The 24,162-nt window shown below is 32.7% G+C and overlaps 1 protein-coding gene across 3 annotated transcripts in view; it reads left to right on the top strand.

Moving 5' to 3' along the window:
* The first annotated feature begins 1,829 nt into the window (after positions 1-1,829).
* Positions 1,830-24,162, top strand: part of LOC134234698 (deleted in malignant brain tumors 1 protein-like) — a 35,812-nt gene continuing 13,479 nt past the window's right edge. For all 3 annotated transcript variants that reach the window (XR_009985244.1, XM_062716751.1, XM_062716750.1), the window contains exons 1-14: positions 1,830-1,941; positions 5,065-5,218; positions 5,339-5,456; positions 6,371-6,512; positions 7,017-7,180; positions 8,990-9,131; positions 9,630-9,799; positions 10,162-10,303; positions 11,310-11,476; positions 11,811-11,955; positions 14,479-14,651; positions 14,732-14,873; positions 16,300-16,472; positions 17,428-17,569. Coding sequence is in view for 2 of the 3 variants with exons in the window: in XM_062716751.1 (XP_062572735.1) it covers positions 5,069-5,218; positions 5,339-5,456; positions 6,371-6,512; positions 7,017-7,180; positions 8,990-9,131; positions 9,630-9,799; positions 10,162-10,303; positions 11,310-11,476; positions 11,811-11,955; positions 14,479-14,651; positions 14,732-14,873; positions 16,300-16,472; positions 17,428-17,569 (1,970 nt within the window). In the remaining variant the exon portion in view is untranslated. The remainder of the gene's footprint in view (positions 1,942-5,064; positions 5,219-5,338; positions 5,457-6,370; positions 6,513-7,016; positions 7,181-8,989; positions 9,132-9,629; positions 9,800-10,161; positions 10,304-11,309; positions 11,477-11,810; positions 11,956-14,478; positions 14,652-14,731; positions 14,874-16,299; positions 16,473-17,427; positions 17,570-24,162) is intronic.

Here is a 24,162-nt window from a genome sequence, read left to right as displayed (position 1 = left end):
CAATTGCATACATTTTCCTCAAAGTGAAGCATATTTAAAAATAGCTACAATCTCACCTCAAATAAAGCTTCCTATTTTGCTCATATATACTTTGTTAAATTGGCGTTTCTACTTTTTGTGTTAAATAAATCCTTTTCAAACATTACTTTTAAGGAATTGCTACTTCTATCCACGATATATACCCCATTGAGCTTGAAATAAAAGATATAACAGAGTCTGTCACATCTGCTTCATGTTTTGATTATTAACTCGAAACATAACTTAATGGTAATCTAAAATCAGAACTTCATGATAAAAGTTATGACTTTATTCTTTAAATTGTCTACTTCCCTTTGTAATATTCTGTTCACAATTTACCTTCATTATGTGCAAATGGATTTTTAATGTCTTTAGTTTGATACGCAAGTAAATGCCTATGTATGAATAATTTCTAAAACGAGGAAAATTCTAAATAATCAAGTTGTTTAAACAATAATATCAACAGCGTCGTATCATTTTGAAAGTTTATTTTTGTTTATGGTCGATACAATGATATGTCAGCAAGTACAATCTATCATTAAGTAAAATACTCATGGAAGTTTTTCATACTAATTGAAAGGCCATTTTCATACGAAATTATTTACGAATTATTTCGTCATTTTCGTTCATAACAAGTAGGCTATCCGCGACAGGTCGGCAGACGATATTCACTCCTCCATGGCACCTGATCCTACCACTTATGATCCTCGTCTGCTCTATTTCTGAAATATTAATTTGAAGGAAAAAAGGAGCTCTTTTCATATTTTACCGTATATATTATGGGACTAGATCCAATGATTCGGTCATTTCAAATCATGTTACTTTGATTTCAATACTGAAAGAGTAAAATGTTTTTTGAGTAAATAAGTTTGAAGATTAAAATATGTCTATATTTAATTCTAGAAATCATCATAAATGCAAAAGGTGATCACACTGTTCGTAAACAGTATGCAAAATGACGTGTATGGCATGTGAGAAGTGACTCTTTTAATGCTTAAAATGTAAATTTTTATTTGCAATAGCTCATATAAAATGATAAATTTTTTCGACTGATCTAATATTTATTTGTGTTTTTATTTAAATAACAATAATACACAATACAGAGAGAGCATAATAAAGATCTATATTAATCTGAACGTTGCATTGTCCATACTGGTTTTCATGAATATCAAAATATTTTGATTTTTATGTGGTTGTAATTTTATTTTAACCTTGGTGACAAATATAACATATCCATGAGTGTGTCTTTATTGGCATTTTTTTTCGGACCAATAAATATATTTTGAAGAAATATTTTCTGTTCTGAAAAAATATCTTATTCTTTTAAAAGCATATATTTATGGGAAGCAATCGACGATTTCACTAGGTGGGGTTACTGCTTTTATCCTTCTCAGGTGGTTTATTATTTTTTTAAAAGACCTTTCCTTAGGTACACCACATTTTCCCTCTTGACATTCGAGTTTGACCCACTTTTACAAAAAAAAAAATCCAAATTTCAACCTTGGTCATACTTCATAACTTTTGAACAGTTTGGGATAGGGCTTTCATATCCTTGTGGAAAGAATTTCGTTTGGATACCAAAATGTTTTACCTTTGGAGTTTTACTTGCAATTTTGAAACTTCAACACTGCCATAAGCTGCCAAACTATGGTTTCAATGTTCAACGAATACATCTTTTTTATTATAGGACCCTCCTATAAAATAGATACAAAATTCAATATTTTTGTTGATGAAACAATATATAAATGTCAAATTCTGAGTGGTTTATCAAGAGAGTTAAAGCAATGCAACAATAGCAACGTGTCACGTGAGAGAGGCCGTGCAGGCAGGAAGCTACGTGAAATCTAATCAAATTGAAGCATCTCATTTTTGCACACAAGTCATATTTTTTAGAAGAGCAGGAGAAAGAAGCTTTCCCTCATGGTCAGTATTCCTTATCAATTTTATTAGTTTAAAATATTTATTTATCCTCTAAATAAAACGATGGTGAGGTTACCAAAATTTATTTTGATCATTGATTTAAAAGGATGTTTACATTCAATTGGTTCCTTCATGTGACTTTTTTATTCATGTACTAGGATTTTTCCTTGCTTCAAAATCTGCATACTAAGGAGTACTTTTCTAGGTGATCAATGGTTACAATATATGAACGATAGCTATAGAATACTAAGTCCTTCTACGTATGTGTGATATCAAAAGAGATAAGAGTAGTGTTTTTCTACCTTTGGGGGATTAATTTTAAGGATTGTAATAATAAAAATAAGCACAGTTTTTTTTCTACCTTTTACAAATCGATATCTAAAGAATCAGAATTTTCAATGTATTGTTCATGCGCGGATCTAGAGGGGGGGGGGGGGAAGTGGTCAGGACCCCCCCCCCTGTAATTAGCAAGGTCATTAAATGTATGTACTAAAGCAAGTAAAACATTACCTTGGACCCCCCTTAAAAATAGGCAGACCCCCTGGTAAACGCGAATTTGTGTGAAATGGGTATGAAAAGTGACAGATTTGAGGCAATTGAAGTCATCGCCAACCTCCCCCCTTCCCCCACGAAATAGGTTTTTTGACGTTTGGTTTTTTTTTCTTTTTTACTTGTAAGGAAATTTCTGGGTTGGAATTTTTTTTTTGGACGGGGGTGGACCCCCCCCCCCCTGCAAAGAATTTCTGGATCCGCGCCTGTTGTTTTCGAATAGCAAACATTCAAAGAAAATCTTTTTTTACAGAAAAATATGCCTGATACAAATACGAGTGTTATCTTCTACTTGTAAATAGTTACATGTAAGTTGAAAGAAACCACATGTACATGAAATAAGACAATCAAAAATAGTCAAGATAATGATTTTTAATACATAATATCAAAAAGTAGAAATATGAAGGAAAGATCTTAATGAAAAGTAAACTCTTGATAGAAATAAGGGTTTTTTTTTCCAATATAAGGAAATCTTCATAAAAATTAGGACATCTTCCTGATGTCAGTATAAGAACCCTTGGTTTCTCGGTTTATGGCAATTAAAGATGAGTTGACACAGATATTCTACTTAACTGTTTCTGAAAAAAGTGCAAACTTTTTTTTGTGTGTTTTTTTTTAAATAAATTAGGCACCAATTAAATCGTGAGTTGAAAACGGTGACAATTCTAAAATATCATCAAATGTTATTTGTTTAATATTTTTCTCCAAAGTTACATCATTTTACATAATATTTATTTGATTTACGAATAAAATATTTAAATACTTGCTTCATCGATTAAGATGAGAAATTTGAGTACAATATATATATATATATATAGAGAGAGAGAGTTTATACTTATTCTTTGCTTCTTTATGAAATGAGGGTTCTTTTTTGTCCCCCGCTTTCGCGAAAGCGAGGGTACAATAAATCTCATTCGTCTGTCCGTCTCTCCGTCTGTCTGTCAGTGTGTCCGTCCGTCACAAAAACTTTAACCTTGCCCATAACTTTTGATTTAGTGGAGGTATGACTTTCATACCTTATATGTGTAATCCTTGTGACAAGACCTTTCTTTGGGTACCACCAAATTTGACCTTTTGACCTTGACCTTGGAGTTTGACCCACTTTTACACAAAAATTCCAAACTTTTATTTTGGCCCTAACTTTTGAATGGTATGTACTAGGACTTTCATGTTTTACATATGTATTCTTTGTAGCAAGGCCTTTTATTGAATACCAACAACTTTGACCTTTTGACCTTGAAGATTTCCGTACTTATGAAAAAAACTTTAATCTTGACCATATCTTTTGAATGGTAAGGGTTAGGGCTATCATACTTCATATATATAATTCCTGTTAGAAGACCTTTCAAGGAATACCAAGAACTTTGACCCCTTGGACCTTGACCTTGAAGTTTGACCTACTTTTCAAAAATTTTTACCTTGGCCACAACTTTTGAACAGTAGACACTAGGACTTTCATATTTCACTTATGTATTTTTTGTGGCGAGACCTTTCATTTGATACCAATAATCTTGACCTTTTGATCTTGACCTTGGAGATATTTTGTACTTATGAGAAAACTTTAACCTTGACCATAACTTTTGAATGGTAAGGGCTAGGGCTTTCATACTTCACATATGTAATCCTTTTGAGAAGATTTTTCATCGGATACCAAGAACGTTAACCCTTTGACCTTGACTTTGGAGTTCAGTGATAATTTCTAAATAGATGACTTATGATAGGGCGTTCATATTAGACATAAAATGTCATAAAAAATGACATCTTACCCAAAAATACACCGAAAGCGGCTGATTACAATTCTTTGAATTTGCTTGTTTTAATTATAGGCCGTATTTAGGTATTCCTCAATGCTTCTGATGTCTACCAGCATTTTCTAAATTATTTATGTTCGAATTGCTGGGGTCATTTTAATAGCGATTATTTTCTTTAAAACCAATAAGCAGCAACAAAAATAGGTTTTAATTATAAATAATTGTAAATAATAATAGTTTTTGATAACTAAAGAATAAACATCGTAGTACATGTTAGAAAACTTTTATCTGTTGCTAGTGTGTTAAGACTGTACAAGGAAAACATAATGTACAGGTTATAACAAAGTCTCTGGGACCTTGGAAATTACTTCGCTTTTTCTGTAATTCGTTATATGCGTACAAACAAGCTACGTATTTTTGACTTGTAATATTTATTACTCCTTTATTGTATTGTGCATTTTTATCATTTTACTATAATAATAAAATGCTTTCTAGGGTTGTTACTACGGGAATGAATGAAGCAGCTGTTGCAGAAAAAATACATATGCAAACATGTATTTTTTTCTGCAATAGCTGTTTATATTTATATCTGTTTAAGTAGTCATTTAAAGTAGGATTAAAAAGATTAATTATTGTCAGTATTAATGTTGCGGACGTCTTTATACTTTTTATTGATGGAAAAGCCACTGATCAAGAAATCAGTACAGATGACATGCCTAGTGTAGTTCATGAAATGATTAACGCAATGGGTTTTCTTAAGAAATAAAAGAAAAAATATTCAGTGGATGTAAATATTTAACATGTCCTGACTTTTTATCTTTTTCAGAAACATGGTTGTGTACCATCTTTTGGTGCTGTTACTCTCTGTAATGCCCATTGAAAATCGGAGTTTTGTAAATGGGTTAAAACATGACGGTCTATCTCCTATAATCAGTTTGGAGGAACCAGTGCTTCTAACCAGCCCCACAGACAGGAAAAATGTGACGTCTTTTTTATATATCAGAGGAATTTGAGTTTTAATAATGCATAATATTATGTTGGAATTTAAAAACGAATGCAACTAAAAATTCAGGATGAACAATTATTATTTCTTCTTGCAGAAAGCTTCTGTGAGGGCGAATAAAATCGAAATTTCAATCCTGAAACGTCAAATTCAAGAACAGCAGAATTTTATTCGGAATTTGCAAGAAAAAAGCGAGGCAGGGCTAGGAAAAATGAGTAAGCACTCACGGTTTTAAAATTCTTTCATAGTGAAGGAATAGTGTATACTTTTTGTTGAAGAGATATCTGTTAATTTAATATAAATACCCGAAACTGCAATTTTATGATATATCTGTGAAATCGTATTGTATCCCAAGTCTTTCTCTTTTATAGATACTTCACTGCTGGATACAATTATATTCTTCACCGTCATTATGTATTTATGACACGTCATTAATATATAATTACTGTAAACAATAATTGTATCCAGCAGTGTACAAGAACAAAATATATCATTGAATATGCTTATCACTTTCTTATTCAATATCAACAGCCGGGTCCACATTATCTGACCTGTGGAAACGTTTGTAAGCAACGTTAGTTCCTTTGTGTCACAACAGATCCAGAAATCATTATCGTCAAAAAAGCGAAATAACAAAACAGATAATACAAAAGACGTTGCAGAGATTTGGAATATGCATGCAAAAATATCCTTTTAGAAAGTTCAAAAGGCTACAATGTTTGTCTAATGTACAGTAGATATTGTTGTATCATTGCTATACCAACAGCAAACTGTCAATGTTAAAGTAAGCAACTGCCCCATGTGCGCTTATAGCTCATCAATAAGTTTAACTTGTGGTAAATGATAGATATATCATTTAATTTCTATAAAATACTTGAATCTGATTTGATACAAAAATTCCTTGAATCTGGAGCGCACTTACGTGAAGCAGACATAAAATCTGCGGCAAACTTTACATATTTCACACTACGAGAATTGATATATTTCCGTCCAAGTTTCTTGGTTCAAAATTTAAGAAAATACATTTCAAATTCAAGAAGAAGAGGTGGATATATCAAATGTTCAACTATATAATGTTTGAATAATAGGAACACTGTGTTATTGTTGCACACCTTTGTCTTATTTCAAGATCTTCGACTTGTAAATGGAAATTCCTCGAGAGAAGGAAGAGTGGAGGTCTACAAGGATGGTGTTTGGGGAACGGTATGTGATAATGGCTGGGATTTTAATGATGCCAAAGTAGTCTGCAAACAACTCTTTGGGTTAGATGGGTAAGTGTTTGTGATCTTTTGAGAGCTCACATGTAACTATTAATGCTTGTTACGAAGTTTTTTTTTTTTACTTGAGACTGATAAGATTCTCCAATTTCCCCAATTGCACCTGATCCCACCTCTGATGCTTTAGAAGTTTAAGTTTGCTCTGCTACTTTGAACTAATTAATGGATTTTTGTGCTTGAATACGTAATCTCCATATGTTTCTTTGTAGACATTATCATATGAAGTATTTCAGTGTAGGTCTGTCTCTAGATTGCATTATGTATTATAATTACAATGGTTTTTTTTATGTATGCAAATAACTTTCCCAAAGAAGCGTTTCTTGTTAAGCAATCCTCATCAGGTTATTTTATTAAATTTACACTTTTCCAAATAGTCATTTATAAGTTCTATGGTCATTACAACCTATCACTAAGTCAAATGCTGACTGACGTTTTTCATACCAATTGATGGTCAATTATTTATGCACTGAATTGATTTTTGATATGACTATTTTACAGAATTCCGTATAGTCATGCATACTTTGGACAAGGGACTGGTTTGGTGCTCATGGATGATGTCAGATGTAATGGTACAGAAAGCTCTCTTCTTCAGTGCGACCATATAGATAATTTACATCATAGCTGTGATCATAGCAAAGATGCAGGTGTTATTTGTATGAAAGGTATTGTATTAAAAGCTTTTACATCTATTTCGGAATCAAAACAGTTTTTTACTGGCAACAAAAGTGATTCCGAATTCACAAAGTAGTATGTTATTTCTTTAGAGATCATTCTTTAATTGCTGACCATCTTTGTAGGAAAAATTATTAACTCTTAAATACATGCATATCTTTATGAAATGCAAATAGGAGTATTGGGAATGCATGCAATTTATCGACATGTATATTTTAGGATGCAAAATACTGTAAACCAACTTTTATCAGCGTGCGAGAAATTTTCGCGAAGTTCACGAGAGCGTCTTCATCGCGAATATTTCTCGCAAACCGGTCTTTTAAGTTTCTGTTTCTATTGCCTACAAATCGAAAAAAGGCTTAATAGCGAAAATTAATCGTCGCGAACTAGTTTACCCCGATAAATCGCAAAAGAAAATTGTCACGAATAAAAGTTGGTTTACAGTATTTGGTATCTAGACACTTGTAGGATTTTATTCTGGTTATACATTATTTTAGTCCTGTGATTTACTTAAGATATTATAGTGTTGAAAGTTTATAATTGTTACAGTACATCACAGATCACACTCAAATTCAAATTATGCTGAAAATCATAATTTTTAAAACAATTCTTTAAATGATATACGAGCGTTGTCCGGCGCACGGAGAAGTAATTAATTGTTATGGATATGGTTTATATACATGTACATCAGAGACGGAAAAACAAGAGTACAGAAGTGACATTACACACTAGATTCTACTAGAGACGTTGTTTTAAGTGACATGCGATTCAATGATAGTTTTTTCCTCTTTTCCGAAAGTAGTTACTGCACATTAGAAGTAGAGTGCTGTTTGATAAGAGCAGAAATTTGGGAGCTCTGGGCCAAGAAGGACATCAAACAATGTTTTATTCTCTGCTGAGTACAACGTGGTCTTTAGACTGAATTTCGACTGAAATTTGAATCTACTTGAAACAAGACAGTAGTGAATTTAAATTAGTTCCATAGTCAAGAGTAGTTTTCACTTTAAAAAAATACTGGATGTTAACAGATGTCTGTGAGGTGCTCAGAAAAAGAGATCATATCGTGTGCCGATGTACAATGTACACTTGCATGCTTTATTTTATTCATAATTTTCTTATCAAATGTGATATCATCATTAAACTTAAAAAGCATGATCATGAAATTTCGTTTTTTACTATGACAAGAAAAGAAATTTGATTGAGCAAAGGGAAACTTAACTGTTACCCCTGTTTACGACTTTTGGGACAGCCCTTGTATATTTGATTAAGTTTTTGTCCTAATATCTGGCATAAATATAACTTTTATTCTTACAAAACTACTTTTAAGACTTTACAAAACCCTAATTCACATTTACTTGCACGAGAAAGAAATTGCCTTACAAAAAAATTTCATGTTCGAGTTTAATTTTGAACTTTTTAATGCGATTAACAATTTTAAGAGATATTGTTCGGCTAAAAAGCAAATATCCTCAATACAATTCTAATTAAAAGTAAATCTTTTACTTATTTGCTTGAAATTTATTACCAAATCTCGATATGTGTGAAAAGAAGCTTTTTGTTGAATAAAAGAACATAATTAGTTGTATTAAGTGGTAAAATAAATTTTTTGACTACTGATCAATGTTTACATTCAAAACATAACAAAAGATTAATATTATAATCAATACCAGCCAAAAGACTCCAGTACCTTGCCAAAAATGTTTTGAAATGGGAGTTTTCTTTCAGAATACCAGTACATGTAACACTATAGTCTCAGTTTTTAATCTCTCCCCTATTATTTGCCTCTTTCAAATTTGTAGCGCCCCTTATTCGACTTTCGAAGCAAAAAGAGTTCCAAGGAAGAGTGGAAGTTTATATGAACAATACATGGGGAACGATTTGTGACAACGGATGGAGTAACATTGACGCTAGTGTGGTCTGTAGAACTTTAGGATATAGCGAGTAAGTATAAGATGTATTGATAAGGTAGTGGAGATGAAATATAAGGTATTAAATTCCAATATATTCAAGACTTTTTCACCTTGAATGTGACCTAAGTCGACAAAATTGGGTTGCAACTCTTCCTTTGTCATGCGCTTGGCACACTGAAGTGAAAGTTTTGGGTCCTTCTAATGAGATCTTAAAAACCGAGGCCCCTTGTTACTGAAGGCTTTGGCATGGTATAGACCCCTTACTGCTCAATGGCCCTAAGTGCCAAGTAAAGATAAAAATTTGAAGCCCTTCATCTATTTTTGGTGAAGTCTCGCCATGAGTGAAAATTCTTGAATGGGACATAAAAAGCATACAATCAATCAATTAATCAATCCTAGTAGGGCAGTTCCTATATTTTTATACATTCTTCTAGTCACATTAATGTTAATTTAAACATCATAATACTGAAGCATCATCATCGAAAATCTGAGTACTTAAAATATCCTTCTTCTATTTATACTATGTTAGACAGGGTCTAGCTGTTCCCAGAACAGTGTTTGGAAATGGATCTGGGCCTATTCATTTAGATAATGTACAGTGTATTGGTAGAGAAACCGGTTTGGATGACTGTCCATACTCAGAAACACATTCATGTAACCACTCAGAAGATGCCGGTGTTTTATGTATTTTGCCAAGTCGTGAGAACATTTTTTCTATTTTTTTTTAGTAGATTTTATTTCTTTCTACTAATTATAATTTGCAGTTGTGAATATCTAGAATACAGTGGAGCCTCATTTATCCGGACGCTTTGGTTCCCAGTCAATTTGTCCGGATATGTGAAGCCTCCGGATATCTGAATTACCAGTTAAACAACACAAAATAACGTTAAAAAAATTTGTTCAGATGAGAAATCGTCCTGATACTGAAACATCCTGATATCTGGCGTCCGGATATCTGAAGGTCCCCTGTAATTGTAAAATCTTTGTTAAGGTTTTGTGCTTCTAAAATCAATACACCTTTTACCACATCTATTTAGTGTTTGTAATCATTTCTATGTCAGAGAAACCTAGACTTGTTAATGGTAGCACTCCAGATGAAGGGTTAGTTGAAGTTTTTGTGAATGACAGATGGCTACGGGTATGTAACAACTGGTGGGACAGAGTTGACAGCAATGTGACATGTAGAAGTCTAGGATATTCAGGGTAATATTTGAATTATGTTTATCAACAAAGAAAACATTTCTTGAAGCATCCTTATACGTGTAGTAGATGCGAGTTTGCATTCAAACGTCTTTTTTTCCAGTAGTATTACATGCACATGTACTAATTGTCCAATCGATAAACGATTTAGTACTCCATACATTGTAAAGCTCTTGTCAAGAACCTGCCATTAGTTCTCTTTGAAGCTTATCAGATACACGGTTATTTTACAACATCAAACATAATGTTTATAAGAAAAGGAACACCTCTAAAATATGTTTAAGTATAGCTGTCGCTCCATGGTATCAACGTTATTTCTGTATTATTTTCTTTTCAGGATCTCATTTTCAGTCCCTATACAAATACACGGATTCTTTCAGATTGAGTCTTCTTTTCTTTATATGCCTTTATTCTAACTCTTTCAAAGTTTAATTTGGTGTTAGTGAGGATGCGAGAGAGGCTGTGTGTTTCGAGAAAGTTCAACTAGTTAAATTTACCTGCTCATGTCATTTTATCAATGAACGCATTTAAAAAAAACAATTACCCGAAAACTAAATCTCTTGTCATTGAAAAAACGGAAGAATACGGCATTAGAAAGGTAGTTACATGTATATTAAAGACTTTCCATATTCTAGCGATGACGATAGTATTTGTAATATTTCAAACCCACAGTAAAATCAATGTTAATTTAATAAGAATTTAGATAAATACAGCTGACCTTAGTAAAGTAATGTTCATTGGTCTTTCCATAAACCTATGATACACAATGTCTGCTTTGATTCATTAGCTCATGTAAACAGAGAATTATGCCTTCATCAAATACAGACCAAATTCTCTCTGTCTCTTTGAATGATTTATAATAGTGTATTTGTCCTGCTTCAATTCATGGGCAACATGAGTTTCGGATCGTGTTTGCTGATTTTTTTTAATCAGAGGAAGAAAATGTTCATTACTTCATCATGTTCATGATTCTATATAATCAATGTATAATGATCGAGTTCTTTTGTAGAGGGTTTCAAATTTCATTGCCAATGGTTGGAGAAAGAGGGAATGATGTTTGGTTTTTAGATAAAATGGATTGTAATGGTGATGAGGATTCCCTGTTAAAATGTGCACGATCAGTATCAACCGGATGTAGTTATGAGGCTGGAGTTATATGTTACCAAACATTGAACGGTCAGTATTATTGTGTAGTTAACATGAAATTTATATTGATAAGTATTGATACGAGTGGGCTTTACAAACCACGAGCTTATGAATATTTGTTTTTGTAAAATATTGATAGATCATATTATTTAGAAAGTTTCGGGATAAACATGTATTCGTAGATATAATGGAAATATATTGTTCAATAAACCACAAGATTTTTCAAAAGCTTTAATTATATAGACTTTATGTATTTTTAGATTATATATGTAGTTTATAATAAATAGAGAATTCTGTTCTCTAGAGAAGTCTTGGTAAATGTTTTTTTTTTTTTTTTTTTTTTTTAATGTCATTTGTTCTTAAGGTCAAGTTAGAATTGGGAATGGTAGCTCCTCTGATGACGGATTAGTTGAGGTTATGGTCAATGACCGATGGAGAAGAGTTTGTGGCGGCATTCGTTGGGGCAGTCCAGAAGCTAACGTGACGTGTAGAAGATTAGGGTTTCCAGGGTAATAAAAATTGTGAAATTGAATTTTAGATCTGACATAACCGATCTTATTCATATAACATTCAAAGCCAAAAAAAAATGTTGCTATACATTTTCTGCCGATTGATGGTAAAATAAATAATCATCATATTTTCGTGCACATATCTTGATTTAAGAAATGAGTGTTAAAATTTATATTTTGATCAAGGTATCAAGGAATAAATATAGCATGTTTGTTTTTTCATTACATCTATTTTTCAATGATGAGATTTTGCATTAAAATATATAAACCAAATTACCCTAAAATATTTGAATCACCAAAATGCGGATTTCATCAATGAATCTCTTCTTCTGAATTACAAACCCAGCATAAAATAAATGCAGCAAGAAATAATTTTACTTTGTCTGCCATAACAGTATGTGGAATGGTTGTTATATAGATTGGGGGTCCTTATTTGCGTTTAGGGTTAATCTTCTAAAACGTTCCCACTGTTTGCAAAAATTTGTAGTAATTTACTTATTGTCCCTTTTTAGTAGCTATCGCCATACCACTAATAAGTGGAGCTGAGACGAAATAAAAATTACATGTGTAAATTAAGCATTTCTGTATTACTTAACATGCTATCAGGTATGATATCATATATCGCTCCATTTATCAGTTTCTAAATGCAGATGAATTGATTTAAAAAGGCAAAATCCATGACGTTGGAGGACGTCACGGAGCAGCGAGTTGCAATAAAATTTTGCTTTACATTCGGCAAACCTCTTAAACAAACAATCTGTATAAACCAGGAAATGTTTGGAAAGTAGGCTGTGTATTGGTATAAAATGGAAAATACAATTTTTTAGTTGTAGCGAATTTGAATCGGACGATGGGTGGTCTGCAAAGAAACGGGTTATAGTTATAAATCTTATGAAAAGAATTTGGAATGTCATTAAACATGATATGTGTTTCACTGTTGTGGAAATAATAGAGTTACGCGGTAAAGATTTTAAAACGCTGACAATCTAGTTCAAGTTATTTTGCACAATTGTTAGCATTCTACGAAGGTTGTCCAAAAAGTTCGTGGACAATGACGTTTTTGTGAAAATAAATTATGATATATAAATCTGTTGTATATGAAAATATTTCGTATGAAACAACAAGCCAGAATGATTTAATTTTTATTGATGGAACGTAATATTTTTGTAAAAATCGAGGTTTCTAAAGATCGCGGATTGTGTGCACGGACCAAGGTTAAGATGACATAAACTCTGATATAAAGTGTTCAGACTAAAATGATTATTTTCTATATAAAACAAGTCAAAAATTCATAAAAATTTTATGTAAGACAAATAAAGAGGTTATAATCATTTTTTGATATCTTAAGTATCGCTTACTATATAGACAGTACAAATACTAAACAAAAACCCTAACAAACACGTGTCAAAACTCGACAAAAAAGCGACGTCGGCCGTCCGCACGGGGCAGCGTCCGATCAAAAAAATAAGTTTTAATACGGTTGAAACGACGTAAGAGACAAAATATTTGTTAAAACACCTCAAAATTATTTAAATATGTTTAGTGTATCAATTTGAGATTGGCATATATGATTTTTGAACGGTGTCAAGACAGACACTACACAAATTTAAAAACACATGTATTTACTGAAAATGGAGATATCTATTCATGACATTCTTATAAATCTAGCGCAGTGTCGGACTTGGCTGTGCAGTTTGTGTATACAAACTTTTTATTTAGATGACGCTCGTAAAATTTTGTGCATAAATTTTTGTGAATTGTTTTGAATTTTAAAAATTTAATAAATTATACTCTATGCTTTAAGATTATTGCTAGCACTTGGAAAAGCATTGCGACTTAAAAAAGAAATTTAGTGTGTGTCCATGAACATGTGTTAATTCCAAATCCAAATGTTTGACGTTATAATGAAATAAGCTTAACGTCAGACTGGTCCGTGCGCACAATCTGTGATCTTTAAAGACCCCGATTTTTACAAAAAAAATTAAGTTTCATCAATAAAAATTCAATCATTCTGACTTGGTTTTTCATAAGAAATATTTAGATTTACAATAGATGTATATTGAACCATTTATTTTGACAAAAACGTTATTGTCCACGAACTTTTTGGACAACCCTCGTAGGTATCAAGTGTTCTTGATACGTTTTTTTTTTTTTTATATAAAAGGAGAAGACGCTACAAACCGTGTATGAAATAAAAAGCAGAGTTATATTTAGAAACATTGTTTTTGACGTTACATTGTTCGTTAACCGTGCTCATTGGTAAGACGACATGCTGCTTTAAAAATTGGCTAACATGAATTCTAATTAATCAAACTTCGACAAAATTAATGTTTCTTTTTTTACGAAAATGTGTTGATCTATAATCTTGTATTTATATGACGATGAGGAACATTGTCTAGTACGTATTTGTTGATTGACCCAATGACCCTCGTAATAGATGGAAACATACAGAAATTCAAACAGAAATATTTTTTATGTTCTCTTGTTTCTATCATTAATTTCTTATGACAAAACATTTCTTAGGGGTATTCCCGTACCAATACCAAATCAAAGACATGGGATGAAAGATATTTGGCATTTACCTAACATAGAATGTAGAGGTGACGAAGCTACTTTGTTGGATTGTGAAGCATCTGGATCAGGAAGTTGTTCCGAGGAAGGGGAGGCGGGGGTGATTTGTTACCCTTCATCAAAAAGTGAGAGAAAAAAAATATATTGATCATTGATTGTCAGCATATTGAATAGACCATGTAATAGTTTATTATTTAAAATACAGGTGCAATTAGATTAGTCGTTGGTAGCTCTCCACATGAGGGTTTAGTCGAAGTGTTTATGAATCATCAGTGGCGACGTGTATGCGACACTTGGTGGGGCACAGATGAGGCAAATGTTACATGTAAAAGTCTAAATTATTCAGGGTAATCCTAGAAATCATATACGAGGGGCTATCAAAAAGTTCGTGGACTAGCACCATAAAATTAAAACCGCTTTAGGTACATGAATTAATTTTAAAATATCAAGTTATCATCATCATTACTATCTATAGAGTAAAACACAAATCATAAATTTTGTTTTTTGATAAATTGGTAATGTTTTTGTAAGCAATGGTATGTCCATGCGGCGCAACCTCGAAAAAGACGGTTTTTTCTACCTAGGTATAACTAAGAAAAACTTTTGTGGCATGAACATTTGACATCCAAAAATCCCGTTAATTCAGGTATGTTTTGGGACACTATTGTTCCATGAAATATTAAATTTTTAACTCATTCTGGAAGTTCTATGAAATTTTATCGTAAATCTTACATGGAGTAACCAAACACATATTGCCTTGAAAATGACGTCATGAGGGGGAGGGGTTTCATTTTCCAACATTCTATGGAGTTTTGCCGCAGGAAAAACTAATATACACCTAGGAAATGTTTAAACTGGCTACGGAGAAATAATATGCATCCAGATAACTTGTTTTTAATGCCAAAATAGATTCAGAGAGAAAATGAATGCACATTAAATGTCGATTTGTAATCAAGGTGTGAAAAATAAATCACGTCAAAAAATTACGTTGATCATGTGTTGTAGATATTGAACTCCAAAAAGCAAAATATACTGGCACAATCAAGCTAGGATCTCTGCCATTTATGAATCTATTCGCAATAGTATATGCTTTAAAAGCCGCTGTTCATGACATTGTAAAGTCATATAAACAAGACGGATATAAGTCCTTACTCAGTTCCAGGGAATATCATCAAAATAAGTGGATGAGGTAGAAGGAGCAGACATTTGAAAACAATGACGTTGTCGGACGTCATAAAACTAAACGGCGACGGCACCGGGTGATGATATAATGTCGTTTTATTTTATAATAATTTTGGAAATAATGAAGGTATAAAGCTAACATTTTAAACATTTCTTTAAATTTTGTTGTTTTATGTTCCTTTAAAATTTTGTAAGCTCAGACTACATAGTACTAATTTTATAGCCTCAGTCCACGAACTTTTTGATAACCCCTCGTATTTATCATTTAAATTCATCATTATAATTATCATTAAATTATCATTTAAATCATAAATTAGTTATGCTTCCAGATTTCTACTTTAAGAAACTCTTCTTTTTTTTAACTATTGCAAAAGTTGATGATCTGTTTTAAATCATAGTCACCATAATTAAGTTAACATAGTTACTTATAATTGATCTATAATCAATATTAAATATTATTTTAATGATGCCCCATTCTCTCTGAGAAGCAAAAAGGTTTGATAAGTGGAAGGAAATTTCTCAACAATGCATCATCTATTCTTTAAGTAATTTGATTTGTATGAAGTTTAAAGTTATCAGCCTAATTTGTAGAGGTATCCCTGTATCAGTACCGACTCAAACAAAAGGAGGAAACAATCTATGGAAATTAACTCACACTCGTTGTGAAGGAAATGAAAATTCTTTACTGGAATGTGAAGCAAGGGGGACAAGACGTTGTAGACGTGATGAGGACGCGGGAGTTATTTGTTATCCGTCCAAAAAGGGTGAGTTGTGGGGATTTTATTTACCGTCATGTTTTTATTCTGTTGAAGGATCTATCCTGGTTATTATTTGGAAGGTCCATACTTTTACGGGTCCGGTTTTAATTTTAAACAACAATATAAAGTTCTGATTATTACTTGTCTATTGAAATAAACTCTTTTTGGATGACTGAAAATAATTTTGCAAGTATATATTTTTGTTTATTATAGTGTCATTAAAAGCATTTCATATACATAATTTATGGAGATTAACACTTTGCACTCTGTAGATAGGATCTTCATGTCATTTAGTACATAAACAGACACACAATTTTAATTGCTTTCATGGACGTAAATCGGTTTTTTCTTTTTTTTTTACCTAAGTAGATATCTATTTTCATTGATTTTGAGCCTATATCAATTTAAATTTTATTCTTTTTTTCAAAATTTGAAAAGAATGTTTGAAAAATTGATACTTCAAAAATGGGTTTTTCAAAAGTTCAAAAGGCTGTTTTGCTAAATTTCTCTGGTCAATCTTAAAGTTTGTGTTTTTGTTAACTTTAGATAGTTATAAAGAAAAAAATGGCATATAAACAAGTTTGATTTTTATAGAATTATGAAAAAAATAAAATTTGAGATTTTTTTTTCTGAAAGACGTGGACAGATTCAACATCAATTCGTTAATAATATCCATTAAAGATTTCAAATATACTCTTGGCAAATGGATATTTGTTATTTTCATCAGTTTTAATATGAATTTGATGTGATTTGGTAAATAGCTAAATAAAATATGATATCACACTCTTTATGTTCAATTTTGTCTGTTGAATTTTTAGACATGTTGTAGGAAAATTAACCTGCAAAAATGTATCTTTTGTGTGTGTTATAGTTAGTTTATGACTTGTTCAAGGTATTCAAATTAAAAATTTATCATTTTGACAGAAAATTTTAAAAGTACGGACCTACCTTTATATTACAGGAGAAGTTAGATTAGTCAATGGCGATTCCCCAGATGAGGGATTAGTTCAAATTTTGGTAAATGGTCATTGGAGAGGTGTTTGCGCGCACGTATGGGACAAAAATGACGCCGATGTGGCATGTAGAAGTATAGGATTTATAGGGTAACTTCAAATTACATTGCTTTTGAATGTTGTGATTATTGGTTTCTTTGAAAACCAACTAAAAAAATAGAAAACCCATTCACATTATTTTTACTAGAACGCAATGTCATAATCACAAAATCTGACATTGTTCACATTCTCTAGCTATTTTGTTTTAACTAAATCCCCAAAACGCATCAAGGGGTTTACATCTATACGTGCAAGAAAGGGGGCACTTTGCTCAAGTTCTCGTCCAATATATTGTCTTTTTTTGCTCCTTAGCTTTGAATGCCATTGGCTCTGACTTAATAGGTGAAATATTTAGAGATACTGAACAGTATTCAATTGCAAAAATCCATAAAACAGTACAAAGTAGAAGCAGATCAAATACAGGCCCCCAAAACATCAGAGACGGGATAAGATATAAAGGAAGAGGGAGCATTCCCTTCCGACCAGTCACAGCCGCTGTAGGTGTAATGAATCTATTTTAAAATAAATAAAGACGAAGCAATTTTGCAAATATTTTTTTTAGTTCTTCTTTATTATTTCGAGTGCTGTTCGAAAATTATTGACACAGTGTGTATATATGTCTTTCTAATGAATGTCATTCGTTGACAATTTGCATATAAGTTTTACAAATATTACGAATTCATAAAAGCACGATATAATTTCGAAATTTTGAATTTCTTTTCCTCAATGGTATATAAATGTGACATTTGTAGGGGTACTCGGCGCAGTCACGGTAAATTGTTTGTATCGGTATGTAAAACTCTTCCAGACTGACTAACCTGCTAAAACAATAACAACGGGAAGTACGAGTACATGTCGAAACATTTGTCTTTTCATATGTTTATACTTTTTCTTTCATATAAATCTTAAATCAAAAGGTCCGGATGACTATCAATTTTTACTGCTACGGAATTAAGAACATTGACCATCTTTGTATAAATCTGCACTACATAATACTAATTCATCCTGTATATATAACGCATGAAAAAAAATACACTGGTTAGCACTCAGCTACTCGGGTGACCTATTGCTATCAGTTTTCGTCTGTCGTCGTGCGTTTTATGTCGTGTGTTAACATTTGAACATTTTCAGCTTCTTCTCTGCAACCGCTAAGCAAAATCCAGCTCAGTTTGACAGAAAGCATTTATAGGTAAATGGGAACAAAAATTATAAATTTCACAGTCCCTGTTCCCCTGGGCCCTGAGAAATGGGGCCAAAAGCACTTAAATTAATGCAATCTTTAAAAATCTTCTTCTTTCCTCCTGGACATCAAGTAGTCAAACTGTTGGCATGGTTGTACAATGTAATCAACATTGAGTCCGCTACCAAAATTGTGAAATTCATGGCCCCTGGGTCAAGGGTTCAAGTGCTATATTTTAGTGATAATGCATAATTTTTGAAATCTTCTTCTCTGCTCCTGGGCATTAAATAAACTAACCAAGGACATGGTTATATTAAATAAGGCTGCCTCTTCCAAAATTGTGAATGTCATGGCCCCGGGGTCAGGGTCTCTGGTGTTAGGATGGGGCTCTATCGGTTATATATTGAAATAACATACATTCTTTGAAAATCTTCTCCTCTACTCCTGGGTATTAAATACTGTAGATCACTAAATTTTCGCGACACCTTATTTTCGCGAGATAGTCATTGACTCTTGATTAGCGTCACAAAATTTTCACGAATTGTGTTTATTGCTTTATATAACTTAAAGAATACTATTATACGCGAGAATTAAATTTTCGCGAGCACACTGTCTCGCGTAATTACGCGAAAATAAAGTTCTCGCGAATAAAAAGTGATTTACAGTAAACTAACCGAGTACAAAGATTTGATGAGCAAGAATGTCTCTTCCAACATTTTGAATTTCATGGCCCCTTGGTCAGGGGTTTTGGTGTTAGGGCGGTGCTCTAATGAAAATATAGTGAAATGCAAGAATTCTTTGAAAGTCTCTTGCTTTGCTCCTGGTTAATATGAAAATGATCTAATTACAAGTTTATGATAAACAAGGATGCGTCTTTCTAAATAGTGAATTTCAGGCCCCATGGGTCAGGGGTACCAGGGGGTACTATGTCTGAAAACAAATTAATGCTTTTAAATCTGCTCTTTGGTATTAATCAACCATTTATGATGAAAGAAAATTTATAATAAAGTTTCCAAAATTTCAAAGTATGTGGCCATAGTGTCAATGGTTCCTGTTGGGTGGGGTGCACAACTGGTGGCTATAAAGTAGAGATGCATTTTTTCTTTGTTTCTCTGATCTACATCTGGGTATTAGGCAACCAAAGTAAGCATGCTAAGTGTATAGTTATGATAAGCAATGGTGTATCTTTAAAAATTGTGAATTTCGTGGCTTTTGGATTAAAACACGAACCAAATTTAATTGCTGGAAAGTCGTTACATGATACTCAGGTACCCTATAAAGCCCGTAGGCCTCTTGTTGTTTCTTAAGGTAGAATTCTTCTCACATTTCTTGTATTTAAAAATTAATGAAATTTTCACAGAATCAAGAGGACCAGATGGTATCAGTGAGATTAAATTTGACCGTTTAATATTAGAGGCAAGGTCAGGTCAAGGTCATTACCTTTTTCCTGGACATTAAGAATAAAAAATTACAGTTTCCAATCATACGATTCCTACATGTAATTCAAAAGATTGAATGTTTTTCTTTTTGCATAAAAAGATACTACCATATAGGGCCTATAAGGTGATATTACCAAATTGACATGGATAATTTAAATAAAATGGATATTTACTAATCCAAATTTACTCTACTTTTCTTAAATCTTTAGAATTTATTAGTTATTTTTATAAGCTTCCTATATTTAACTTTTTCCAATTTTCACATATAGTAAAGCTATGAGATAAAGGTATAAAATGATACAAACACTAAAAGTTTTGATCGTTTACTAAGTGAGAAATAACACTTTCTACGGATTTTTGGCTCAAATCTGTACTTAGATTTGAAGCATTTAAAAGCCAACATAGTTCTAGTATATGTGAAAAATCTTATCTATTTGATATATTTTGATACTTTAGTCCCTAAGTATTAATTTAACTTACATTTGAAAATTTCGTCTTGTCTTTGATTGCGTAAAAATTATAACTAAATTCAATGTTTTATAATAAATTTGAGAGGCAGAAAAGAAGATATTTTCATACGCCACCATTACGCCAAAAATATAGTCCCTGCTAGTTTTCAAACACAGTTTACCATTTCTATTTAAAGGTGTATAATTGTTATGAGGAAAGAAAAATATGATCTTTTAAATCTCTTACATTTAAATATATGACAATATCAACAAATGTACTTTGAATATTCCATCTAGTCAGAAACCAGAGAAGAATCCTACCTTAAGAACCGTTTAAGAAAACAGACCGTTTGATTTTTGTAGGACACATTGTATCAAATCAAAGAATGGAGAGTAACCGTTTCCCGATCCTTTTACATGCGAAAACATCTCTGGTTGACGTGATGTTAAATTGATGTAACAATGCTGCTCCAGGTCGATATACATATTTCACCGGAACTTATAACTAATTATCCTATAAATTAGAAAATTTATATAATTCTTTTATTCGTTCTTCAAAAAATGTTGACGAATTTTCCTGAATTTGTTTTTGCCCTTTTTGAAGTCAAAGTAAATGTCTCAATAATTTCCAAACAGCCCTCGAACATTATGAAATTAAGGTTTTCCGCTTCCAACGGAAGACCTTCTACTGATTCTGTTGGTAAAGATTATTATTCTTTTTTTTTTCTTCTACTTCCTAGACGCCAACTTTGAAGCCTCATATCTCACTCATTTCTCAATTGATTTCGCTCAAATTTTCAGAGGTACTAGAAGTTACTAAACTCTATCAGAATGCTGTCGAAAATTTCAAAAAGTCTATTCCGGTTTTGAGTTATTCCCCTTTAAACGAAAATCTATAGGCTTTCGTTTCCAGACAAAGGCTCAGAGATGGCTAAAGCTGGAGCAGAAATTCTACTGATTTTAGATAATAGAAGGATTGAAGTTGTGCACATCGGTTTTTGTTTTTCGATTTCTCTATTCAAAATGGCGCTATATAGGGGTCAAAAATTAGAACGCTTAAAAGAGGCAAAAATTACTCATATTTCACTTTTTATCTTCTAAACTAAATATATTTTGTTAAAATACATAGAACATAATTTGTGCAGAATTAGAATATCTTTCAAATGATACCTTGAAAAAAGGGCTGGCCCCTAAAATTAAGGGCCAAGAGGGGCCAAAAGTTTTTCCTTTATATCTCAAAAAGTATTGAGAATTTGTAATACGTCAAAGAAGCAAAGTTGTTCAAAATGTTAAGGTCAAACTATTGAGGTCCTCAAAGTACGTCCGGCGACGTCATTTCCGGCCCCGGAAGTAGTCGGAAAACGCATATTTTGCCATTCTTGACAAGATTTTGGGTAACATCTGTCACTGGGAGCATAAAAATTAATTTTCCGTCCGTCATCGTCACTTCTGGTCAAACCGGAAGTAGCAAAAATGGCCGATTTTTGCATTAAATAACATAGATTTAGAGGATTTGAACAATTTTAGCACGCTATTACTCATTTTTGTTAAAATGAAAGTTACTTCCGGTCAAACAGGACGGAAGACCTTCTCGTTGCTTTGCAACGAGCTTTGCTCTAGTTGTATTTATATTTACTTTACAACATAAAGAATGGGTGGGCTTAACTGGCCAGAAAAAATGCCGTAAATTTAAGTTCCATAAAATGTTAATTTTTTTCCATCATATAAACCCCCGATATCTTAACTGTTTATTTATGGTACGGATGTGAATTTAAAATGCTCTTTTCGAGGCAAACTAAATAAATATCGAAGGTATGGTGCCTGAAGACTTGTTGAATATCAATAGATAATCAGGGTCACGCATTTTCCATCGTCTGAATACATAGTCAGCGCATGTTTGTCGGCTGTTCTTACGAAAACTGTAGTTGTATATTGAACAAAATAATGTCATATTAAAAGGAGAAGAGCCGACAAACGTGCGCTCACACTTAATTTTACAAAAAACATGTTCGAAACAAACTTCTCGCTTCCATTGTTACGACTTCGATTGACCTGTTAAATATTACAATTCATCACGTGATGTCCACCTGCGAGTGTACTCTTGGAAACAGTTACATTGTATTCTTCAGCATGACCTACATGTAAATCACTATATTTGGTGCTGTTTTCAGTATTTAGCACATTAAATGTTGTTTCAATTTTGCGTGTCCTCACATTTTTTTTCAAAAAATCATAATGACATCGCTGTAATGTTCCAAACACGTATTCGAAATTCTAGAGAGAGAGATGGAGAGAGAGAGAAATGTCAACAATGACACCGATCGATAGCCCCGCCTCCTATTAATATTGATAGCGCGACCTAAAAACCACTCCGGGTACATGTCAAATTCCGGAAGACGACACTAATGTATCGTTGTTTCAATTTTGATTCATGGCAACAAGGGCAAATGCTTTTGTACATATGTTCTAGCTAAAATAACCATGTATACGTCGCTCTTTCTAGTGGTTGTAATATATTTTGGATTCATTTTATTTTCAACTTGTTAGAGTAGTCTCAAAAAGATCCAAAATAGGGCGTTAAGTCCACCCATTCTTTATCAACATAAATTATACAATAGTAAGAGAAATGAGTGAATCATTACTTTTGCATTTCGTAGAAAAAGCCTAGCAGTTAAGTTGTTGTTATAAGATTCCTTTCACATCTTCAACAATGTTTTAGCTCACCTGAGCCGAAGGTTCAAGTGAGCTTTCCTGATCACATTTTGTCCGGCGTCCGTCTGTCCGTCTGTCTGTCTGTCTGTCTGTCTGTCTGTCTGTCCGTTTGTCTGTCTGTAAACTTTTCACATTTTGGACTTCTTCTCAGGAACCACTGGGTCAATTTCAACCAAACTTGCCATAAAGCATCCTTGGGTAAAGGGGATTCAAGTTTGTTCAAACGAAGGTCCACGCCCTCATTCAAGGGGAGATAATTGGGAATTAATGAAAATTTGGAGGTATGTTTTAAAAATCTTCCTCTTAAGAACCACTGTGCCAGGAAAGATTAAACTTATTGGGAAACATCCTCAGGTAGTGTAGATTCAATTTTGTTCAAATCATGACCCCTGGGGTTAGGGCGGGGCCACAATAGCCGACCATAGTTTTAAGTAGATTTATATAGGAAAATTCTTTAAAAATCTTCTTCTCAAGAATAGCCAAGCCATAATTCATCATATTTATATGGAAACATCCTCAGGTAGTGTAGATTCAAGTTTGTTCAAATCATGACCCTCGGAGGTAGGGCGGGGCCACAATGGCCGAACAAAGTTTTACATAGAAATATATAGGAAAATTCTTTAAAAATCTTCTTCTCAAGAATAGCCAAGCCAGAATTGATCATATTTATATGGAAGCATTCTCAGGTAGTGTAGATTCAAGTTTGTTCAAATCATGACCCCAGGGGGTAAGGCGGGGCCGCAATGGCCGAACAAAGTTTTACATAGAAATATTAGGAATATTCTTTAAAAATCTTCTTCTCAAGAATAGCCAAGCCATAATTCATCATATTTATATGGAAGCATCCTCAGGTAGTGTAGATTC

Source organism: Saccostrea cucullata, unplaced genomic scaffold (genome assembly GCF_032062105.1).
Source record: "Saccostrea cucullata isolate Sc308-1 unplaced genomic scaffold, CSIRO_AGI_Scuc_v1 ctg889, whole genome shotgun sequence".
NCBI classification, from domain to species: domain Eukaryota; kingdom Metazoa; phylum Mollusca; class Bivalvia; order Ostreida; family Ostreidae; genus Saccostrea; species Saccostrea cuccullata.
Note: the sequence above shows the minus strand (reverse complement) of the source record. Positions and strands in the feature narration are given on the sequence as shown.